The sequence below is a fragment of the Peromyscus californicus genome, unplaced genomic scaffold (assembly GCF_007827085.1).
Source record: "Peromyscus californicus insignis strain IS unplaced genomic scaffold, ASM782708v3 Scaffold_9__1_contigs__length_137607984, whole genome shotgun sequence".
In the NCBI taxonomy this organism is placed as follows: Eukaryota; Metazoa; Chordata; class Mammalia; order Rodentia; family Cricetidae; genus Peromyscus; species Peromyscus californicus.
This window is the reverse complement of record NW_026294617.1, coordinates 63410056-63430336: the sequence shown is the minus strand read 5'-3', so window position 1 is coordinate 63430336 and position 20281 is coordinate 63410056. Positions and strand designations below refer to the sequence as shown.

Here is a 20281-nt window from a genome sequence, read left to right as displayed (position 1 = left end):
AATTGGGTACTGTGGAGTTGAGAGGAGCCGCCTATCAAGGAGGTGGCACCTGAGTCACCGGCCCCTCCTTCAGAGCTTGGTAGTATCTAGGAACAGCATCTTGGTTTGGTTTCTGCTCCACTGCTTTGTGGGTCTATTTATTCCTTGTGTCCTGTTTGCAATGCTCAACTGAATGGTGTCTAGACTCTGCAGCCAGCCAGTCAGGGGTGTGTGTGTGTGTGTGTGTGTGTGTGTGTGTGTGTGTGTGTGTGTGTGTGTGTGTGTATGTGTGTGTGTGTGTGTGTGTGTGTGTGTGTGTCTGTCTCTGTCTGTCTGTCTGTATGTATGTATGTTGCATGTTGCTCTCAGCAGATTCCTGGATCAGTTGGGGTATGTGTGTCTGTGTGTCCCAAATGGGGAGTCCTCAGCCTCATGTTCTCTGTTCCTTCTCAGCAGACTTGAGCAAACTTCTTCCATTGTGTGGGAAGTGATTTGCCTCCAGTGATCTTTTTCTCTACCATGCCCATTATGAGCAAGTGTCTGTTACTTTAACTAGCAGGTAAACATGCTTGCTGCACAAGCCTGAGGCTCTGGGGTCAAATCCCCAGCAGTCCACATGCCTGTAATACTCCTGCTGTAGGGGTGGAGACAGGCAGGTTGTTAGTGGCAGCCAGCCCAGCTCCAGATTCAATGTGTCTTAAAGGAAGTAGGTGGAGAGTGCTAGAGCAGGTGACCTGCTGTCTACCTCTGGCTCCCACACATGCGCCCCCCCCCCCCCCATTTTTTAATAAATTGAAAAGAAGAGGAAAGACTGACTTTGACTGGTGTTTTCAGCCTATGAACAACATGTTGAGCAAGGCAAGGAGGTGTGCCATGGCCAGTGTGTGTGTGTGGTGAAACAAAACAAAGCTGTTCACCTCATGGTGGGGGGCACAGCTGGTGGTCCAGAAACCCCTGTACATGGGACAGCCAAATTGTTTGCGTAACATAGCCCGCTTGCATTTGGGTTGATCCATCTCCATATCTAAAGGCTACTTCACTCTAGATTGCCTGCATCTGTCCTTCAAGGTTTCTGGAAATTTTGAGGGAGGGGGTAGTAAATTGTACGTTGTTCCCTCCCCCCAAACTTTGGGTTCTGAACTAATTGTTACATTAGATGAAAAGAATTTGAAGTATTTTAGGAACAAAATACTTCCCTTAGAAACTGAAGGAGTGAAGGAAAGGCGTTTCCTCCTCAGCTTTAATGGGGAAAAACCACTTTCCACAAACATCTGAATTATTTGTTGTGGAATTAAATGAAGGAAGTACATTAATTATGAATGAACAAATAGAAGTAAATCACCTCCCTCTTCTCTGGGCCTAGTTGTCCCCAATCTGAGGATAAAAGCTAGTTGTGGGGACGAAACAGTTACTGTTTAATATCAGGGAGAAAGAGCCATGCTGCATTTCCTAATAGTTCAGCTGAGCCTGTCTGTCATACACTGAATGATAGTTGGTCATAGGATCTGAGAGTTGTATCAAGGGGCAGGGCCTGGGACAGCTCTCATTTTGTACAAGGCCCATTGCTCAGCAGACTCAGTTGTAGTAGCCCATGTGTTTGGGCTGCCAACTGGAATGTCCCACGGCTTGTACAGAGCTTGTGTTCATACTGATAGGCATGTTGGCAGAAAAGAAGCTGTGGAAAGTGTCTAAGAAAGATAGGTTGTAAAGCTGGGGCTTCCCAGGGCAGCTTTCATTTGGAAACCTTGTTTCAAGTGCCTTGTTCATGTGCTCTGGATGATTGTAGTGCCAACTCTCGTGTACTTGGTCATTGTGTGGCTCGCTGGTGTCGGGAGAAGTTGTGGAAAGGACTTAGGGCTTTACCACTCTCTTTCCTCTTATTTCACAGTCTCAGAACTTCACACTTTTTTCCTAATCGTCTCAGCACGTGAACTGAGATGACATCAGATCTCAGTTCCCAGTCCTTTATACTCCTTTACCACGAAACCTCGAGGCTCTATACAAGGTGGTTTTAGCATTTCTGCTTTCTTGAGTGCTGTATACTGGAATGGCTTTTAAAATCTTATGTCTGGTCTTTTATGTACCTAGGAAGAATAGATTCAATCTATTCCGACTTCTTCAACAAAGTGCTGGTTTACAAAAAGAACTTCCCCCCTGTTTTCCATTAGCTGGCTCCGGGATCTTTGATAAGTATTGACCCTCTCCAGGCTATATTTCCCTCATGTCTAAAAGGAATACGGCCACATTCTTTTCAAAGTAAAAGACCTAGCATATGTTATGCACTAACTTACTAAAGTAAAATGGGAAGTTTCAAACATAGAGAATTGTTGTTTTGTTTGTTTGTTTGTTTGTTTGGTTGGTTTCTCTGTTAAGGTTAAGATTGCAATGATTTTGTTCTTTTGCAAAAGAAATGTCAACTTTTCAATTTCCTTTTGACAAATCCACTCAGGTCACAGGCAGTATGGACATACTTGAGCTCCCCCTTGTGGGGTTCTGAAATATACCCAATCACAAATAAAACAGTACAGCTTGAGTCTCCCTAAATCAGAGAATTTGAAATCCAGAGTGCTCTAAAATCTGAAAAACTTTGAGCCCCAGCAGGACACCACAAATGTGATAGTTCAATGTATACAATTTTTTTTCACTGGCAAAATTACTTTTAAAGTACTGTGTAAAATTATGTCCAGGTTATATGTATAAAGTATATGAAACATAAGTAAGTGAATTTTGTGTTTAGACATAAGTCCCATATTCAAAAGAGCTAGTGACATATGTGGAAATACTCCAAATTTAACAAATTTCTCTTTTCAAGCCCCCGAAATAAAAACCACTCAATCTCTAGTGGTTTCTATTTGTTAGGCTTCTGCTGAGCGTGTTAGTCTTGCTTAAATTGGCGGGTTATAAAAATCACCCATGCCGGGCGGTGGTGGCGCACGCCTTTAATCCCAGCACTCGGGAGGCAGAGGCAGGCAGATCTCTGTGAGTTCGAGGCCAGCCTGGTCTACAGCGCGAGATCCAGGAAAGGCGCAAAGCTACACAGAGAAACCCTGTCTCGATAAAAACCAAAAAAAAAAAAAAAAAAAAAAAAAAAAAAAAAAAAAAAAAAAAATCACCCATGCAAAGATTTACTGAGAATAACAGAACATTTGCTTTTAAATCATATCAGGTCACCGTGTTCTTAATCCTTAATCATGTTTAAATTGTCATTCTGAACTCTTAACATTATTTCTCCATTTGGAGAAATGTTAGAGGAAAGAAAGCTTAAACCCACCTTTTTATAACTGTGTGCTTTGAAAATATATTGATAGGTTTTTTCCATTAAAATTGGAATGTTCAGGTCAAAAGTGCACACCAAGTATCAGATTTTGATTTATTCTTTTCTTTTATGTTGCTGTTTCTTCCCTTTAGGTGGTTGCCTACTCAAGCTTTCTCAGTTCCATGGGGTCTGTGACTGCACACACCCTCTATCAGGTCACCAGCCATATAGCAAGTGCATGCTTAGGTAGAAGCATGGAATTAAGTGCTTATGATCTACTGGAGATGGTAGACCTTGACCAAATTGTTACGGTGTAAGTGAGGAACGTTAGAAAAAGTTAGGTAATGTGTCCATGTGTAAGTGATAGCTGGTTATTCAGATATGGCTTCTGAGGGTATTATGGCTGAGGCATGAAGGGTAAATTTGTTAGTAAGTGGCAGGTGTAGGTAGAGTTTCCAGGCAGGAAAACTCTAGCAACAGGCAGGGTAGGAAGGCTGGGTTCACTGCAAAGGAACAGCAATTTCAAAGATGCCAACTAGAACAGTGAAGCTGGAGTGTGGACATGGAGGGAAAATTAGATGAGAGTACACTTTGTAATTTAAAGATAGGATTTGACACTAGGAAAACCCTTAAAGGGTTTTAAGCAAGTCACTATGTGATGGAGTTTGGGTATATATAAACTCAAAGAACAAACTGTTCTGCTTGCTTTTGAGACACAGTATAGCCCAGGCTGGCCTTGAACTTTCAGGCCTCTTGCCTCAACCTGCACATGCTTGGGTGGTAGGTGGTGACCGCCATGCCTAGGTCACCATGTGAACTCATTCTTTGTGCAGTATGGAGAGAGGAGTGGAAAGGGGACTGGGAGAAGGTCACTGCACTGTGAATTTCTCTCTAGATTACTGATAGTGTAGTTAGGCTCAGTACTCTGTATGGCAGGCACTGGGCATTGGTGTGTGCAGAGTAGACACAGTGCAGACAGCAAGGTGCACAGCTGTGTTCCAGAAAGGCCTCATTTCCAGAAACAGACAGAAGGCTGGAGTTAGGCTGGGGGCACAGTCTGCCGTCCTGGCTCTCCATTGTGTTAAGAATGGAGACACATGCACAGGGGTTGAGAAGGCCAGTGTGACTTAATTTAACGGAGGGTGAAACAGTGAGTTGAAGTTGCTTTCTCGGGTTTTGATGTAAATAGCTGTGTGGATAAGGACAGGACTGGCAGACAGTGCTGCCGAGATGATGGGTGAGCTCGGGACCGCCATGTAACAAGGCCTGCACTGCAGAAATACACGTGCTGAGGGCCCAGCTTGTTGGAGAGCTCCCTTGGGATGTGGGGAGGGGAGCACAGGAAACACAGCACCCAGATCAACCGTGTCTGATGGTCAGGACACAGAAGTGGGAAAACCAAGAGGGAGAACCCACTGTTAAAAGAGGATCCTGTTGAACCAGGCTGTGTGGCCGTTACTCGAGACTGCCCTTTAGTTTGGACCAAGGGTGGACCTTTCTGGTTCCTATCTTTGGTTGAGGGACTTGTTCATACTTTTACTTTGGGAGGTTGTGTGGAGGTTCTAATGGGAACACGGAGGCCCTTCTGCTCTTGACTGAAGAGGGGTCCTCCTCTCCGTGGCCCACATGTTGAATGAGAAATGATCCACATCTGTGCAGTCCCACTCTGCAGGGGCACACATGGGGAGGGGGAGACACTCCTTAGCCAGCCAGATCACAGCGGCCCTTGGAGGTCAGTGGGGCAGATGGAGCAACGAAGCTGCCCTCACACCCTCATATTATTCTGTTTCAGACTCTGTAGAATATTAGTTACTAGCAGTAATTTTGTAAGTCTGTGTGATTTCACTTACATGCCTCAAAGTATCTTAAATATTTTGTACTGTACTTAAAAATGTAACATACTTTATTAATATTTTCTGTACTTTAATTGTATGAATGAGCTAAAGTAATTCTTTTTGGTATTGAGGAGTGAACCAATGGATCCACACCCTCACAAATATCAAAAAGCATTTGCTTTATCATTGAGTTACATCCTGGCCCCTATAATGCATTCTTGTGTGATGTACTTGAGCAAGGCTTATACTAGCAAATCAAACTTGATGGTCGTGATTCTATTTAACAGTGTCTCTGCCTGGAATCAGATGCTCACACATAATTAAGCAAGCCTCCTTTCTCTGCTGAGCTTTTCCAATGCTCAGACCCTGGCTCCTGGGCTGAATATCTTCCTTTTATAATGACTGTGATAGAGACCTCATGGAAAAGAAGCTCTCATGGGTCAAGTTCCTGACATTTGCATGCTCTGCTGACCTCCCTGCCTCCTCTCCTGTCTGCAGACCCATCTCCCCATCTGGACAGCTGTGTCTCCTCGACTGGGTTGTTCACTTTTTTTTGTGACGTTCTATCAAGAACTCATCCCCTATGGCTGAGATCTTTGAACTTGACAGATTCCTGCATTCTTTTCTTGTTCTTTTGTCTTCTGTCCATGGCTCATTCGCATGTTAAAAACGACAGGCAGTTCACATTTGGACATCTGTTTTTGAGGTTTCTATCAGACTCTGGCCAGGGTCATGGCTTCTAGTAGTTATTGAGCTGAAAGAAGGCACACATTGGAAAACAAAACAAAACAAAAAAGCAGCACAACCCAGCAGAGTGGTTGGGTACAGTAGAACATACTCATAATCTCAGCATTCAGGACACTGAGGCGGGCAGATCCTAAGTTCATGGACAACCAGGGCTACACTTGAGAATTTGTTTCAAAACCAAACAAGCATGGCTTGATGGCTAAGAACATGTGTTGCTCTTGCAGAGAACCTCAGTTTGGTTCCTAGCACTGTATAGGGAGACTCACAACTCCCTGTGACTCCCGCTCCAAGGAACCTAATGATTCTGGCCTCCTTAGGCACCAATACTCATAAGGAAAGAACACACATGCACACACATGCATACCTTAAAATAAGTAAAAAACAGTAAGTTGGTTATTACTGGGTAAACCCATTTTTAAATAAAAGTTTATTTCTTTGTTTAAACCCAATGTTAAACACATCCCAGACAGTATTCATGTATATACTTGAGACAGTGTACATGCTTCCTGCCTTACTAGGAACTTTCAGTTATTACTTCCTATAGAGTATAAGCTTTGTGATAGCGAAATATATTTCCAGTACAAAATAACATGCAGCATCTAGCAGCTACTCAGTGTTTGTTGTTACTGTTAAGGCTGGATTATGCTTTTAGCCTCCTCTTAAGTTCTTTTGTCTCTTTCTTCTTTTAGGCAGAAACCACTAATACTACCCTCCTGCGGGTGCAACTGGAATGCAGTTTACATAATAAAGTGTGTCAGCAATTAAAGGTAAAACAATATTTAGCAGATCTCCCTGTTTTCTTTCCTGCCTCTTAAAAATCAAAAATCAAAATCAAAACAGTAGTGCATACTCAACATAAACATGCTTTTACCCTAAGTGTTCCTCTTTTTCAAAACTACGCAGCCACAAAGTTCAGATGTTTTTTTTGTTTTTGAGTTTTTCTTGTTTCCCTACACCTCTCATTTCAGAGTTGCTATCTGGGGCCTGGTGATGCTTTCCCCTTGGAGATGAGCATAGTTGTAGCTGTGGAAAACGCCTCAAGGCAACCTGAAGAGAACACTCAATCCCTGCTAGATCACCTCTCTATTGTTTATGTAGCCACTGCTGAGTCTGAGACCACAGGTAAGGGGAGGGGGGTGTCTTTCCAGTTTCTGTTGTGGGACTGTAGTTCAGTGGGGTATGCACCAGCTCCCGGCCCGTCTCCATCTAGCTCGGCCAAAAACTGAAGCGTAAACCCTTTTTCTTGCAGCATGTCTAGGTTTTCTTACATCATTATTCAGTCTTGTCAAAGAATCAAGACAAGGAGCCTCTGCTTCAGGTAGATTGCAACAGGAACTAGTTCTGTCTGCAGCTACTCAGGCCGAGTTAGTTCAGGGAAGTAGGTGACCACCACAAGCTGTTTTGAGCCTCCTTGCGAATAATTTTCTTGGCAGTGTGCAGATAGCAAGCAAATGAAATGGGCATGACTGCCTAAAACCAAATCTTCACGAAGGGGTTGAAGTCCTGACTCTTACTCCAGTGGTCTGAGCTGCAGAAGCTCAGTTCCCCAGATCAGGCTGTTTCATGGTTAGTAGCCTATAGCTGGTTGTGTCTGGATGTTTGACAACTCAGAGGAGAATTCCTCTTTGGAAACATGTGTCCTACTTACTACAATAGCCTATTTTGGTAGTTCAGCTTTTGAAGAACACTTGCAGGAGATACATACTGTGTGATGCATGAGATTTATATATAATGTGGGATTTGCTGTTACATATTGGTTATAGCAGCTGTGTTGGCATCTGTGTGTATATTTGTTACTCATTCAAAGAAACGACACAGATGATATAGAAAAGCATAGTTATTTATTAGCAGTCAGCGGTGTAGTGTGTGTTGTGCCTTCTCCTCCCTCGACACCAGTCTCATGCTGGGGACTGAGCCTGTGGCCTCCCACATGCATTACTGAACTCCACAGCTTTCATTGTTGAACAAACATCATCGGCCTTCCAGGCTTTAGAATTGGATGTAGTAGCAATGCACAGAACTCCCCTGTTCTCCGGTTTGTAGTTTGTTGGTTTCAGTAATGGGTAGGTAGGCACCCAGGCCGAGAAGACCCTTGTCCCATTGGGTGATGGATAAAGGGAAGCCTGCCTCCTGAGATGCTAGAGTTTAATTCCTTCCAAGTGTGTTGGTTTAAATGAGGAAACACATGGCAGTCCCGATAACTAGAGAGCATAGCTTTGCTTGAAGCTTTCTAGTTGGTTACTGTCCTTCAGACAGAGCCTAGTATGTCCGTTTCCATCCTGCATGTTCTGCAGCGTGTAAGAACCCATATGTTCAGGGAGTTTCTCTGTTTGTTTGTTTTTGTTTTTGTTTTCATTCTCTCTTCCTGTGACTTAAAAGACCCATCCCATGTACAGGAAGCTCTGGCTTTGATCCCTAGTGCTGGACTCACTCAGGCATATACCCCAGAAGGTGCCAGAGAAAAATGGCTCTTCCATTCACTTTCAGTGTTGTAGAAACATTTTCGTCTTTTTAGAAATGTATAATGTATTTTACTGTGTTGAGTTGTGGAGAGTCTGTGGTTCTTTGTTTTAACCTCATTGCTCTGATTCTTTTGGACAGATGAATCTGCAGTGAATATGTTTGTATTGCATTCAGGAAACAGCCTTATTTGGATACAGGTAATTGCTGAAGCTTGTACATAAGTAATTTGAAATTACGAGCGTGCGTTTTGCTTCAGGTCCTTAGGGATTCCCAGGAGCAGATGCAGAGGCCTTTGTGTCCTAGTCTCTTTTGCTGTCATTTAAACCCACTCTCCTTGCTTGAACCCCTGTTTATGTGGAGGTTGTCAGCACCCCTTTTCTGCTGTTGTAGACACACCTGCTGAGCAGTTTCTGGGAGCCTTGCTCCATGCTGTTTCCTGATACTCTCCTGGTTGAGAGGAGTAACTTGGATTTATTTCTTCTTGTTGTAGGATATACATCATTTCTCCCAGAAAAATGCCCTGGCTCTGCAGTTTGAACCGGTACTGCTACCCACTTCCACAACAAACTTCACAAGAATTGCTTCATTCGTTTGCAAAGGTGCTCCTTTAAACTGCTGCCTGTTCTCTAGTGGGCTAGTGGGCTAGTGTTTCAGTCAGGGTGGTTCCAGCTACAGGTGAGGCACAGTTTAAAGAAACCATGTGAGCCTTTGGTGTGGTTAAGACTGCTGTGGATGCCGCCCGCCTGTGTTGTGCCACGCCTGTAGGATTCTGAGTTTCAGCCTTAGCTCGGTACCTTGCAGCTGAGTTTGTGCATTCTGTTGTTTTCACAGGGAGCAGAGCTGCAGGGCCCCTGTTCAGTTTACTTGATAAAATGTGATGGTGGATGCCCATAGTGAGTTTAAATACAGCTCTGTGTTCAGGTTTCCTACTTAGAGTTAAAAAGGATTCTGTAAATGAATTCCTATGGATCTAAATCACAGGAAAACATGCCCAAACTCACTCATATTTAAAGAACTTCAATTTAAAGCAAGTAGGATATAATTTATTATAGAGCTCAATAAGGATTAAAAAAAGAGTGCTCATATTCTGTTTTTATAATGAGGAAGGAAAAATGTATGTGTGTTTTCTCTGAGACTTGATGCGGGCTGTTGAGAGGGAAATAGATTAATCTTTATGAAAATTTAAAATGCTTTAATCCTCAATGCTAGTTCAGCAATGTACCCTACAGATATTTGGGTTTTCAAAACTACCTAGGCCAGGCATGGTGGCATGTGCCTGTAGTCAGTTACTGTGGTCCTGGAGACAGGAAGATTGCTTGAGCCCAAGGAACTGGAGGCCAGCTGTGAGGCCTCCTCAAAGAAACCAAAGCCTGTATGCAGAAACCTGTTTGACAGCAGAGTGGCCTAAGAGCCCACTGACATGCTGGTTCAGCCTGTCCCTGCATAGAGGGTAGACCTGCAGCTTCTAGGAGGCCTCCAGGCACACCCTGTTAGCAGAATGCGGATATTAGGTGTTTCAAGGGCTCTGAGTGTCCCTAGACATGTGTAGTATACCTGCAGGGGTGCTCAGGAAGGCACTGGTTTTTGCTGTCTGAGATAATTGGGAAGTAGGATAAAGGTGGGCTGTACTTCAATGGGTTTTTGTTAATGTTTGAATTTGGTTTGAAACCATGTGTACTTTAAGTAGAAGCAGTTTCAGTACGTGAGCTAAGAGTTCACCAATGGTCATAATCTGGATCAAAAGGAGCCTGAAAGTATTGTCTGTGTAAGCGGCTTCTGCAGTGCTCACCAGGGCTCTTCCCTGGGCCACTTGATTTCATGCCTTCCCATTCCTCCCATGCTCTTCTTTACTCACCAAGTGAGCTGCTTTCTCCTGCTGTGCTGAGGACCTCCCTCTTATTTATAGTGAAGACAGATCTTTGTAAAGGAAAGGCTTCCAAGTCCTGACTTCTGTTTTCCCTGAAAGAACTGGGAGGCTGGTTTAAAAGGGGGAGAGAAGGGTGTAGATGCTGTGTTCCAGATGACTGTTAGGAGCCGGTGGCAGCAAGGAGCAAAATGGGACCTTAAAGGAGCTGTGTTCCCTCCGTACTGTTCACAGAGGCAGCAAAGGCAATTACAAATGTATAAGTAAACGCTGTCTCAGTTTTGTTCAGGTTTAACAAGAAGAAAGATGATGCTTATGCTTCTCATTTGTTTCTTTGTCCCCACAGCAGGTACCTCATGTGACAGTGGACTTGTGGATATGAGGAAAAGAAAAAACACCCCCACACTAAGAGCATGCCTCTCCTCTCCTGTGGTTCAGGGGTGAGCTCACTCTGGCTTTTCCTGAAGTCTGGGTTTTGGTTAGGTTTTTTATTTTTTTAATGGATTTTTGTGTGTTGTTGTTGTTTTATCATTTGGCAATGCTTTAAAATCATGACTGTTACTGCATGATTCTTTCTGGACTAAGGTTTCCCCTTATATTAGCAAAACTAATGCAAAATGGAAAAAACGGGACTCAATAATTCAGTTTAGGGGGTAGTTTTGGACCAGATAATCAGAAGAAATTGCCCCTGCAGTATTTTCTGAGTTGTATTTGGATCCTGGTTTTGGCCTGGTCAAGGCTGGGTCACTTCAGCCTTGCCTGTATTTCTCTATGGGTGAGCCAGAAGGCTGAGGGAGATGCTGTTGATGGTTACTGGCACCAAGATAATCTTTCCTGCTCCTGTTTCCTCATTTGGAGGGTCTGTAGAGGACAGACAGCTCTGCTGACTCAGGTCTAGCCCCTTCATGTCTTCTGTTCACAGGTATTTCCGAGTGGATGCCTCGACAGCCCAGTTTCACATCCAGAGTCAGGAGAACGCAACAGGAGTGTGGTCAGTGTGGTACCGCAGCCATCTTGACCACAGCATTGTATTAAAAGATGTGTTTGTTTCCAAGGAGGCCAAGCACATTTTAAAGGTACACGCAGTCCCTTTTCTTCAACTTTTAGTCTAGTTTAAGCTTTGTTTAATATCGGGCTATGAAGCCAATACTACTACAATACCTAATTTGACTTACAATTTTTAAAGCAAATACAGTTTTTTTTCAGAGTTATTTTTAGGAGCTCAATTCATAGTCCTGTTTATAATTAAAATACGTGGTTTCACAAAGTATTTCAAGGTTTCTGCTGTGACATCTACACTAGTGTCCATTGAAACTGAAACTTTGTTTGAAATCACAGCTGTTTGACTTTTGATCTGGAATGAGTGGAGTAAAATGATAATTTCCAGACGACAGAACAAATTTAGCATTATCCTCTAATGATTTAGTCCTAACGAGTGTCAGGAAGTAACCTCTCTCCCTTTTTTTCTTTTCAGGTTCTGAGGTTCCCTGGCCCTTTATTTCTACCCCCAGGCTGCTGGAATATATTTTCTTTGAAACTTGCTGTTAAAGGCATTCTCCTAAACATGCTCACCAATGTATTTCTTACTACGAGCACAGGTGCCATTTTTGCCATCCCTCTGCAGATTTTCTCGGCTCCAACCAAGGTATTGTGTACACCGCCGTGTGCTGTAGTGTTTAGCAGTATCCCCTTGTGGTGTTTGGCTTTTATGAACTCAGTTAAGTTCATCTTCTTTAAGGCTGTCTAGGATAGTGGAGGACATGACCACGCCGACCTTAGATGCTAGACTTGTTGAGATGTGGAAATCTTGACTTAGAAAGGCTTTTTTTTGTGTGTGTGAAATAATGATTATTTAATAGACTAAATCATCACCAGTAGACTGATCGATTTCATTTTTCTCTTCGCTGCTGAGGAGCAGACATAGGGTCCTGTATTTCCTGGGCAGATGCTCTGCTCTTGAGTGGCATCCCTAGCTCCCATTCCCAAAGGCTGGGAAGTAAGGAGCATTTGCTTCCTGTAGAAAGCGTGGTTGAACTTTTAATCCGTGTGTGCAGGGACGTCAAGTAAATCGGATTATTCAGGGGTTTAGACAGACTTCTTTTAAGTGGTTATCAGTTGCTCATAATCATTGAATTTTCTTATGGGTCTTGTGTAAAGCCTAAAAAGGTTCATGAGAGAATTCTTCCTAAAATCTGGGCAAATTGTGTTCAGCTAAGATTATTTTAAGCATGTCTCATTTTTTTCTTAATGTTTATTTTCATTTAATTATTGCTTCCTTTTGAGCCAAGCTATTATGTATAACACTGAGTTCTGGTTTTTCACTATGAGACATTCATGCAACCATCTTTATGATTTTTTTCTCACTTATTATTGATGTTTCATAGTTAGAAATGCCTTGCCTTTAGCTGAGAATGTGAAGGTCGGACTCTTCACATCAAACTCAGTGAGAGTGTGAGGTTCATCCATTTAGTCCTATTTTGAGCAGGAGGGATTTCTTAATAAATACCCTTCCCCAATCAAGAGAAACATAAAAACTGATTAAATGAAGGAAGCAGGAGGCAGGCTTCAGCAGCATGTGCACTTAGAAACTAACACCCTCCAGACCTGTAGGAGGGTAGCTGCAAGTTAGTAGAGATCAGCGTACTGTCTAGAGGACTAGAGTACAGTTCCAAACAAGTAGAACACAAAAGCACCACAAATATTCCAAATCCTTGTAGTTCCGGTCATTGATGATTGTACAGATGCCCTGTAAGTGGTCATTGTAGGCACTGAGATTGTATAGAAGCCATTGTAGTGACCCTGTGAGGCGCAGCCCAGATGCCTCTGAAATGACAAGGAACAAAGAAATCGCTTCTTAATTGTTTGGCTTCTGGTTAAAGGGGAGTTCGTTGAGGTAGAGGCTAATGTCTGCTTCCTGTTTTAGTGCGTTAGGATTTTTATGCTAAGTGTTGTGTTTTAAGTTATTCATATATTACTTTTCAATCTAGGAAGGGAGTCTGGGTTTTGAAGTGATAGCACATTGTGGCATGCATTATTTCATGGGAAAATCAAAAACAGGTAAGTATTTTGCTTTAGGATTTCTGTAGCACGGCAGTTTGGGGGGAGTGGAAAGCAGTGAGAGAAATTAGCATTAATAGATGGAATTAATTAATAATTAATTCTGCTAAAGCAATTCCATCACACTCTATGCTTAGAGAGCATGATCATTGTCAGAATGACCTGAAATAGTTGAGAACCCTCTAGACTTAGCCAGGGTACTTATAGAAATAAGAATGTCCTCTTTTTCTTATGTAGCCTGTGCTTTTGTGAGAGATTACAAAATACTATTGTTTGATCTTGGCAGCCTTATCTCTAGGAAAAACTGAAAAATTGGGACTCTATATGAAAGCTGATAGAAGTTAGCCTCATTGGGAATTTTATCTGCAGACTTAGGTCATAGTGAGATATATGTATATATCTATCCCTATATGTCAGGAGGTGCTAAGTGTCTTGGGAAACTGAAGGCCTTGGTAGTGATTTGGAAGTTGAGCCTAGGTTTTGCTTTATTTTTATTTTTATCTTTGTACTTTGATTTACTGAGATTTCTGATGTAAAGAGTTTTAAAGTACAGACTTACCTTTGGGAGGCCCCCCCCCTTTCTTCCCAGCACCTCCATTAGTGGAGACAGTACAGGGCAGATGTGTAGAGGTGAGGTCCCCATACACCAGTTTGTGAATATGCATTGTATAGGGTCAAGTGCTGGTCTGTGCCCTCCTTGAGAACCACTGTTTGTTCTTCCACATCCCTGACCTACACAGTACCCTAAAAGGTGCAGCTGGCTAAGGGTGTCTCCGTGGAAGCAGCTCTGCCCTTTAGATGCGAAGCTGTAGACAGTGCTGTGAGCATGGTTTTCATTTGTCTCAGACTGTGTCATGAGCCATGTGTCTTTTACGTCATTACAGTTACATGATTCGCTTTAGTTTTGTTTTTTACATGTTTGTTTAATTTGACGTATCATGTGCCATTGAGTTAGAGGGACTTTCCAAGGAAAGCAACAGAATTTATTCACTCCACAGCCCTCTTAGTTTGTGAAGTTTAACTGTCAGCCCTTGGCATTATTTCCAAATTTAATTGTTCTTTGTAAATCTGAATTTTGAATCTGATCTAACTTTTAGAAATTCCTACGTGGGATGGAAGCCTTTCTCTGGATCGGTCTACCTGGGACATGGATTCTGAACTTGCAAATAAACTGTATGAGAAATGGAAGAAATATAAAAATGGCGATGTTTGCAGGTGTGTCCTCCTTGGATTGGCAGTGGGGAGTAACTGTTTCCTAGGGCATTATGCACTGGACTTGTTAGTGATTGTACAAACGCCCAGCCTCAGAAGTGTTCATGGGGCAGCACAGTAAATACTTCTCAGCTTCCTCAGCTAGAGCGTGCTCATCAGGCATTAAAACTTGGCCTTTCTTGTGTATTATTTCTGTCTTTATGCACATGTTCACTGACCACTTTTTGCTGACTTGTTTGAAAATAAGCAGTGAATTTCATCTTTGAGCCCTCAGTACTTTATTGGGAAAATCTTTGATAGCCATCATACTGAGGCTCTCATTATTAGACAATGATTGGAAGTTATTTTTTATATGTAACATTGCAACTTCAACAACCAGCAAATTGACCAATAATGTATCATATATAGTTCATACTAAAAGTTACCTAGTTGGCCTATAGTACCTGGTACAGTCCCTCCCCCTTCTTTTTCCTTGGTTTTAATTCAGGGTCATTCAGGCCTATACCCTCTTGTCTTCTTTCTGTAGTCTGTAGACTAGAGCCCCATCTGTCTTCAGGTTTTAACCTGTTGACAATGTTTTTAGTCTAGACCAGTTGTCTTACAGAAAATTCCACACTGTGGGTTTTTTTTTTTTTTTTTAAACTGGTTTTTCTAGTTAACATCCATTTTAGTAAAACCATTGGTTCCCTGCTGGTGTTGTGCTGTTGTGACTACGTCACATCAGGAAGCACATAGATGTCATGGTTAGCATGGTAACGTTGAATCATTTGCTGTAGGTGATTTGTGACAGATACTCACCTTGGAGACCGTTTTCCTTTAGTAATTCAGTAGTCTGATCATATAAATTTGCTGATCCCTAAGACTTACAGGGTTGTAGGATTCATGGACAAGCCTCAGTTAGACTAATGGCTGTGAAATGGTAAGGCTGAGGGTTACCTTGTGTGGGCTCCGTGTACCAATGCTGTGCCTTTCAAGCCCCCTTTGAGCATCGCCACAGTTTCTAATTCTTGTGTGTATTTTATTTCTGTCATCGTTTTGTTAATTTGTGTGTGGGGGTGTCTACATGAGAGTGTGGGTGTTCACATATTCAGAAGCCTGCGCAGGATGTGTTAGGTGTCCTCTGTCTCTCGCTATCTTTTCCCTTAAGACAGTCTGTCACTGAAGTTGGGGCTCACCGTTTTCACTAGGCTGAGGCTGGCTACAGATGTGCTTGCAGCCATGCATGCCCAGCTGCTTTTGTGGCTGCTGAGCATCCGCTCTTGGTTCCGCACACTCAGCAAAGCACTCTTACTCACTGAGCCCGCTCCCCAGCCCCGGAATTAGTAGTTTTGATGACAAATTCAAAATTTACTGTAAGTGTCCTTCTGGGTAGCTTGTGTGTCTCTTTGATGTAGCATCAGAATTGCAATCGTTCTCTGGACGCTTGCTTGCTTGCTAGTAACAGGTTTTTTGTTTGCGTGTGTGTTTTGTGTGCATGCGTATGTGTCTAATGTTAGACATTGAACTCGGGTATTCTGACATGTAAAACATGTGCTCATCCCCAGGAAGATAACGCCAGACCTCTAGATCAGTCATATACTTTGTCTTTCCAAATTCTACCAAAAGCCATTTCCCTAAGAGCTCTTGTTTTTTTGAGAGGGAGTGGTATTTAATATTTCCATTTTTTTTAAAGTCAAGGTTGTTTTTCATATACATGTATTATTATTATTCTTTTTTTCTTTGTCATTTTTCCAGGAGAAACGTTTTGGGAATGACTCAGTTTGCCTCTGCAAAGAAATCCAAGGAGTCAGAGCCCCTTGTCTCCTTCTTGCCTCGTTTGCTCGTGGAGCCCGGCCTTGTGTTGAACTTTAGTGCCACTGCCCTCAGGAACAGTGTGGTAAGGGTGGTGGGGCTCCCGCCTGGGTCGGGGCACCGGAGCCTGGGCTCTCATAGTGCTAGGCTGTTTATACCTAGAGACTGGCTTTAGAAGAGATGAATTCACACACAAACATCATTAGGACACTGAGTGGGGATGTGTTACCAGGACCAGAAGAGAAGCTAAGGTCAAAGCCCTTGGACAAAGAGATGCCAACTGGATATGAACTTCCTCAGTCAGTGTTAGAGGTAACTGAGTACTCACCAGCTGGCAGTAGGGAGAAGCTTGGTTCACACCGGCTGAAACAGGTTTCTGTGTCATGGAAATCTAGAGGGAGCCAAGTTGCTGTCTGATGCCGCCAGGGACCTGGACACTGTGTCTGTCGACTCATCTTTCGTGCCTTGGCGTTTCCCCCTGTGTGCGTCCCCCACCTCGTCTGGGTGGCAGGAAGGGCAAAGGGAACAAACTAACGACACGCCCACTGAGTTCCAGGGGCGCACCGCTCCTTGTGCTCCCCGAGGCTCCTGGGCTGCTATTAGCTTAATTTCTAAGTTTCAAGAATAGTACGAGGAACTTCCAACTGCCCCTTCCTAGGATTCATTACTTTTTTATGTTTATTTATTTAATGGTATGTGTAAGTGTGCAGTGGACATCAGAGGACTCTTGATTTTCTCACCACATGGGTTTTGGAGATTGAACTCAGTTTATGAGACTTGGTGACTAGCACCTTTACCCAGGAGTCCTCAGTATTTAATGTGGCACACTTTCCTGTCCTTCTCTCTCTCCCTTGACATATGTGTAGTTTTACGAACTACTGAATGTTAGATGTTGGGCTGCCCTTCCTCTAACTGACTGTGTGAATTATTTAAGAACAAGGGCATTTGCTTATATAACCAGAATATAAAATGAAACATCATGATGCTGTTACCTAATCTACATTCTGTAGGTAAGGCTTTCTAGTATCTTACCTTACAGGGACTTCCTTTCCCTTGGCGTCAGATGTAACCCAGGAGCTCAATGCACTGTCTTCTTGGTCTGCTTTAATCTTCCTGGGCCTGGCCAGGAAATTGTTTGTGGTATTACCCACCCCAACACCTAGTGCTAGGGATTTAACCCATGTTAAGCATGTGGTGTAGTCCCGCGAGGATTTGTGTGGAAATCTTCAGGCTGTTTACTTTCTAAGCTGTGTGATGGCTCTCCTGGTGAGGTTCGGGTCATGCTCTTTTGGCAGGAATACCTTGGGAAGCTACCATGTTCTTCGCCGTGTTAACCTTCCTCTCCTCACATCCAGGTGAAGTACTTTGCGGTGAGGAACCCATCCCCTTGGCCAGTCTCCCTGCAGCTCCTGCCTCTCTTCCTGTACCCGAAACCTGAGGCCGCAGTGCGTCTGCTGCACAAATGGTAGGAAGATCTCTGGGCAGACTTTCCGGGAACTCCTGTACCTCTTTCTCCCAGGCTTTGTGTGCTGGCACCCGTGGGAGCCCGTCAGCCTGTCCCTGGGAGCCTGGTCCCTGGATGCATGTGGCTTGATGGAGATCTTGGCATTGTTTTGTGTGGCACCTTCATTGTCACTGTGCCTGGTCCATCCTCCAGTGGATAGTTAAACTACCATAATTTTTCATAGAAACTTCTAAAGTTGAGAATCTTTTAAATTGTGATGATCTTTACTGGCATGGGAAGTGTGTTTAAAGACAGGTACGGTGGTGCTTGCCTGTAATCCTACCACTTGGAAGGCTGAGACGGGAAGATCATGAGTTTGAGACTAGCCTGGGCAACGCAGTGGTTCACCTATCTCAAGAACAAGAAATGAGTTGAGTACAGTGTGAAACAGGATGCCTCCAGGTGCCGACAGCACCTCACCGTCATGGAGTTGTAGATTTACTTAGACTGTTCCTCTTGAGTAGGAAGCCGGGTAGCAGACTTGATCTCGGATTTCTCAGCCTTTGCACTGTAGCGTGTCAGAACAGACACTGACTTTTAGAGGAAGGAAGGTCCAGGACTAGAGGCCGCTCAGCTCTCTTGCCGGGTTCTGCTCCCTTGAGGCCAGCAAACTTCCCTAACCATGTCAACCGGTGTCTCTATAGACACTGCCAGTTCCCATGGGCATAAAGCTGCCGTTGGTTGAGAACACCTCACTTTCAAGTTCCATAGTAAGCCACCTGGAGGCCTCAGTATTGCTTCCTATGTAGACCTCTGTTGCTGCGTTTCTTTGTTTCATTGAGTAATACTTCCCGAGAACTTACAGATCTGGTAGGTGGGTGTGGGCTGAAGTAGAATGGCCGTTGACGATGAAGTGTGGTAGTGAGTGTGTGAGCACATAGGTATTATTAATTCTTTATTGACTGATGCCAATGCTATTTTGAACATTGGAGTTTTTTGTTTTGTTTTTAGGTTTGGCACAGATATGCAGATGATTAATTTCACAACTGGTGAATTCCAGCTCACCAAAGCTTGCCCTTACCAGGTAGGCCATCTTGAGACATTGAAGCTGCTGACTTGCTAGCTGTGTTAACAAGAGCCTTACCGTGTTGGCTCTTGTTTCCTCTCTCTGGGCATGAAGCATACATAGCAGTGCTTGCTTGTTTGTTTCTTTTTAAAGTACATTGTGCTGCAGGATTAGTTTAGACTGTGCATCATTTTAACGTGATGGATTAGATTCATGCAAGAGAAGAAACAGCAACTGAATCAGAGCTGTGTAAAAAACCGTGTAGCTAGAGATCTAAGAATGAATTTATGATTCTCTTAGGATCCCTTAGCCCCTTCAGATTCCTTTTTAGTGTGTTATAAGGGAAAAGCAGACATATTTTAAAAATGTTCTTCTGTGTACCAGGCATGGTGGTGCAAGCCTTTAATCCCATCACTTGGGAGGCAGAGGCAGGCAGATCTCTGTGAGTTTGAGACCAGCCTGGTCTACAGATTGAGTTCCAGGACAGCCAGGACTCTATGGAGAGATCCTATCTGAAAAAGCAAAGAAATAAAAAGTTCTCACATGTCTTAGTGATTTGAATAGTCACTATATTCCTATGATAGTATACATCCTCTATTTAAAAGGTTTCTTTAGCATTCTTAGACCTCTAAGCAGCCATGATGCCTTACCTAAACACTTAGGAGCAAGAATTAAAGTATCATATGATGAAGTTGTTTGCCAGTGGCCTTAGCCACCTCATTTCTTAGTCTTCATTCAGTAGTAGAGGATTTGTCTTGTGTGTTCAGAATCAAAGTTAAAGCAACTATAAAAAGAATGTACACAGACATATACAGTGGTCTCCGCCCGTGTAAAACTATACTCAATGTAGTCTACGTGGAAGAGCAGGAGGGAGATCACAGAGAGCCTCAGTCTATGTGGAAGAGCAGGAGGGAGACCACAGAGAGCCTCAGTCTTTGGGAAGAGCAGGAGGGAGACCACAGATAGCCTCAGTCTTTGTGGAAGAGCAGGAGGGAGACCACAGATAGCCTCAGTCTTTGTGGAAGAGCAGGAGGGAGACCACAGATAGCCTCAGTCTTCGTGGAAGAGCAGGAGGGAGACCACAGATAGCCTCTCAGTCTTCGTGGAAGAGCAGGAGGGAGACCACAGATAGCCTCTCAGTCTTCGTGGAAGAGCAGGAGGGAGACCACAGATAGCCTCAGTCTTCGTGGAAGAGCAGGAGGAGACCACAGATAGCCTCAGTCTATGTGGAAGAGCAGGAGGAGACCACAGAGAGCCTCAGTCTGCATGGAACATCAGGAGGGAGACCACAGAGAGCCTGGGACAGAAGGAGTCAGAGCAGGTTCTTAAGTACACTTGTAATAGAGACTTGTTTACAATAATGAGCAAATCATCCCTTCTCTGAGATCATTTGGGCATCACTGGAGGGGTAGATCCGTGTGCCTCGGGGTCACTCATTCTCCATGGTGACCCTGCCCCCTTCTGCTCCTCTTTCCCAAGTAGCATCTAGGGTGATGGAGATAATTAGTTCAAAATACTGAGAAATGCTTTGCCTTTTTAGCAAGTCATTTAAAATTTGAAATCAGAA

At 43.5% G+C, this 20281-nt stretch overlaps 1 protein-coding gene across 3 annotated transcripts in view; it reads left to right on the top strand.

The window, feature by feature from the left end:
• The window catches only part of Tmem131l (transmembrane 131 like), a 145182-nt gene that overhangs the window by 90012 nt on the left and 34889 nt on the right, over positions 1-20281 (top strand). For all 3 annotated transcript variants that reach the window (XM_052730620.1, XM_052730621.1, XM_052730619.1), the window contains exons 8-19: positions 6507-6584; positions 6786-6939; positions 8419-8477; positions 8771-8879; positions 10491-10584; positions 11067-11220; positions 11619-11789; positions 13132-13201; positions 14299-14416; positions 16148-16289; positions 17560-17669; positions 18660-18732. In XM_052730620.1, the coding sequence (XP_052586580.1) occupies positions 6507-6584; positions 6786-6939; positions 8419-8477; positions 8771-8879; positions 10491-10584; positions 11067-11220; positions 11619-11789; positions 13132-13201; positions 14299-14416; positions 16148-16289; positions 17560-17669; positions 18660-18732 (1332 nt within the window). The remainder of the gene's footprint in view (positions 1-6506; positions 6585-6785; positions 6940-8418; positions 8478-8770; positions 8880-10490; positions 10585-11066; positions 11221-11618; positions 11790-13131; positions 13202-14298; positions 14417-16147; positions 16290-17559; positions 17670-18659; positions 18733-20281) is intronic.